Raw genomic sequence first — 4,026 nt, forward strand, 5'->3', positions numbered from 1 at the left:
GCCTTTCCAAAGGCGAACATGAAATCTTATCTTTAACGATCTAATATTAGTACTACACAAGCAAAAGAAAAAACTGTTTATGGGAAAGGTGAAGGACATAGTTTGTGTTTTGGGCTCAATACTCAACTGATCTGCTTATTTTTGCAAATGTTGCTTTTGCATATTATCTAGAGAGCATAATGTAATGCTTTAAAGCCTTGTGTGGGACGTACCACAAATCAGTTCAGATACACTAGTCTACTGGATCTGCATATGTTATGTTATGAATTGATTTTCTGATAGGTTTTCATGTTATAGTCTTTGACAAAATAAAAAAAACCATAAAAAAAATTTCTTTCGGTATCTTTGAAGTTCATTTACATTTCATATTTAATTCAAGATGACAAAATTTTACTTTTGCTTAATATTGTGGGATAAAAGTGGCTTATTTTAATATTTCATATTCTAGGAAATAGTTAAATAATATTTAATTGCTTATAAAAATATACTGTCATATATTCTTATACATAGTGAGTATATGTCCATTATATGAATAAGACTTTTGTGCTAGCGAATAGGCAGCGTTATCATTTCTGATCTACAAAATAATTATTCTGTTTAAATGGTAGGCCAAACTATTTATAAGAAATTTGTCTGTTGTGTTAAAATAATTAAACCAATTAACTTTATATCTGATTAATTAAAATAAAGGAAGTTATTCAAATTTTTTGACAATATTTAAATTTTTCTCATGGTCTTTAGAACTGACTTCTAGTGTAGGTAAATTATTTCTGAAGCAGTGTGAAAAAATATGAAATTCTTATGAAATATGAATGAGTTGTGAATTCCCTCCATTTATATAAACAAATTTTTTTTAAGTATAAATATTTCATAATTACAAAATAAAAAATTAAAAAATTAATTTAATATACATGTTTAGAGTAGTAATAATTATTTTTAACATTGTTTTACACTGCAACACTGTTTGTTTGAAAGGTGATTTGCATTTCATTTTTGCTTTATTAAATCTTTGTTCTTGCTTTTTTGCCTTTTATGCTTTGTATCAAAATTTGCAACTCTCTCTTACCGGTTGATCGTTGGCGAAGACGCACGCATTTTGTTTCACTCGTTTATAAACTTTCAAATTTTGTAAAATAAATAAGAATGTACATTTATATAAAATATTATCATTTCGAAACAATATATAAATAAATAATTACAAAGTGATAAAAAATATTATCATATCAAAACATTGGTGACCCCGACGTGATCGGATTGAAAAAATATACTCGGATTTAATTTCGTACAAAACATTTTATAATGCACATGCATTTTAATTTTGGAAACATTTTTCGATGAAGTTTGTCAACTCGGACAAGTTTAACATACATTTTGATTGCTATTGTGCATTCTTTCTATTTTTACTTTCGCTGCATTTATGTGCAAACTTTATTTTATGCTATCGTGTCATAAAATATATTCAATTAATTTCAGTTTAAAGTTCGGCAGATCGGACATATATAAACAATTTGTGCTATCGTGCATTTCTTTATTTTGGATCGGTATATGAACAAATATTATTTTATGCTATCGTGTCATAAAATAAATTTTAGTAAGTGTCGTGTTTAAGATTTATATTTGTCAATTCGGGCAAATACAAAACGCAATTTTCGGAGCAATCGTGCAACTAATTCATAATACGAACACGCTACATTTGAAATTTACACGAGTTAAATTATTGATCATGATAGACGAAGTTGAAGTAAATGGGGCAACAGAGCACTCAAGTGAGCCTTCACAAATTCTCTTAAAATCAAGATCCACTTCAATAAAGTTTCAATTAACAACATTCAATGAGACTCTGACTCCTGAATATTTAAGCAGTTTGTGTGATTCCGATATTTCTGTTCGGCTGGAGCATGTGGAGCGTCTGGCCAATAAATTTGAAAATACTCAATCTACTCTTGAGGAATTGGACATATCCGAATTTGATGGAATGGTCCGGTTTGATTTCGATATGTTGTACTTGAAAGTTCGATCAAAACTTCAACATGAGCTTCAAGTCAGACGTACATTCAATTCAAGTTGCTCTACAACAATACATAAATCGTCAGGTGAGAATCAGCAAGACATCAGGTCAATGGCGCATACAATTAGGCTTCCAGAATTACAAATACCAAAGTTTGATGGAAATTATACTGAGTGGCCTAGTTTTCATGCCATATTTGAAAACTTAGTTCACAATAACCAAGAACTATCTGAAACAGAAAAACTACAACATTTATTTTCAAGCGTAAAGGGCGCAGCATTTGACATCATTAGATCGTTGAGTTTAAGTGATGCAAACTATGCTAAGGCTTTAGAATTACTTAAAAAGAGATTTGATAATAAACCTTTAATTTTACAGGCACACGTCAAGGAAATTTTGTGGGCAAGGGATATATCGAATGAATCATCGACAAAGTTAAGAGAGCTTAGTGATCGAATCAATTTGCACATGCGTGCTTTACAAACATTGGGCACCAAAGAACAAATCGCAGACAATTTCTTGATCCAAATCATCAGTGCCAAGCTCGATTCTAAATCAAAGGCTAAATGGGAAGAAGAGTTGTCCGTCCATGATTTGCCAACGTGGGAAATGATGACTGACTTCTTAGAAAAAAGGTGTCGTGTATTGGAGAATATGGACGGTGCTATGGTCTCCCTAACACCTAGCCACCAGGTAGGAAAGAAAATTACTAAAAAATATAGTTATTTGGCAGCAAATATGGGTACTATCTCTTGCGTATTTTGCGACTCAAAGGATCACTATATTACAAAGTGCACACTGTTTATAAATCTTTCCCCAACGCTTCGATATAAAGAAGCAAAGAAGTTGCTGTTATGTTTAAATTGTTTACGCAAGGGTCACGCATTGAATAAATGCAAGTCTGGACATTGTCGTCATTGTGCTTCAAAGCATCATTCATTGCTTCATATGCAATCTGTATCTCCAATTAATTCGAAAGGCGTTGCACCTGAAATACATATAGCAAATCGGTCGGAAGAGCCATCAACTTCAAAAAATACGTCGCTGCTCTCACTGTCCTCTGTAACGTCTATTCCTAAAGCCCCAGAATTTCTATCTGAAAATAGTGTGCTACTAGCTACTGCAATCATTCTCATCAAAAATTCCTCAGGAACTTTCGTTCCATGTAGAGCAATTCTCGATTCTGCGTCTCAACTCAATTTTATAACTTCTCGTTTAGTCAACTTGCTGCAGCTAAATACGAAAACAACATACACAACCATATCAGGCATAGGGGATTCTACACTTGAAACAAACAAGGTTGTTGAGCTATTTACAAAATCGCACTCAGGCGATTATTCAACTTCATGCACTGCGATCGTTACAACAACTATCACAGATCCTCAACCAAACTTTAACGTAAACATTTCAGATTGGTCAATTCCAAACAACATCACCTTAGCTGATCCGATGTTTTTCAAATCACAGAGAATCGATGTGTTACTAGGTGGCGGCTTATTTTTTAACTTATTGTGTATTGGACAAATTCGTCTGGAAAATAATTTTATGTTACAGAAGACAAGGCTGGGTTGGATAGCATCAGGTGGCGGTATTATTCCAAAATACAATCACTCATTTTCGTTAGCTATAGCTAAGAAATCAACCACTGAATTGGAATTTGAAAATGAAAAATCGTTAAATGAAATTGTAAAAAGGTTTTGGGAAATAGAAAATTGTTTTGACGCGCACTCTTCGCTAACAGACGAAGACGCATATTGCGAAACCCATTTCAAACAAAATTTTACTCGGTTAGATTCTGGTAAATATTCTGTTTTACTTCCTAAGCAGCGTAATATCGACTCACTCGGAGATTCTTATAATCATGCACTTCAACGATTTCACAGTTTAGAAAGAAAGTTGCAACGTAATGCTGATTTAAAAACTCAATATGTTGATTTTATTAATGAGTATATAAATTTAAAGCACATGTCACCAGCACAATTACCATCAGGTGTTCCAACGTGTTTTTTACCTCATCA

At 32.5% G+C, this 4,026-nt stretch overlaps 1 protein-coding gene across 1 annotated transcript in view; it reads left to right on the forward strand.

Annotated features, from left to right (window-relative positions):
• The first annotated feature begins 1,723 nt into the window (after window positions 1–1,723).
• LOC119674769 overlaps window positions 1,724–4,026 on the forward strand; it is a 3,321-nt gene continuing 1,018 nt past the window's right edge. Inside the window, exon 1 of the mRNA XM_038085925.1 lies at window positions 1,724–4,008. Within this exon, the coding sequence (XP_037941853.1) occupies window positions 1,724–4,008 (2,285 nt within the window). The remainder of the gene's footprint in view (window positions 4,009–4,026) is intronic.

Source organism: Teleopsis dalmanni, chromosome 2, assembly GCF_002237135.1.
Source record: "Teleopsis dalmanni isolate 2A chromosome 2, ASM223713v2, whole genome shotgun sequence".
Taxonomy (NCBI): Eukaryota; Metazoa; Arthropoda; class Insecta; order Diptera; family Diopsidae; genus Teleopsis; species Teleopsis dalmanni.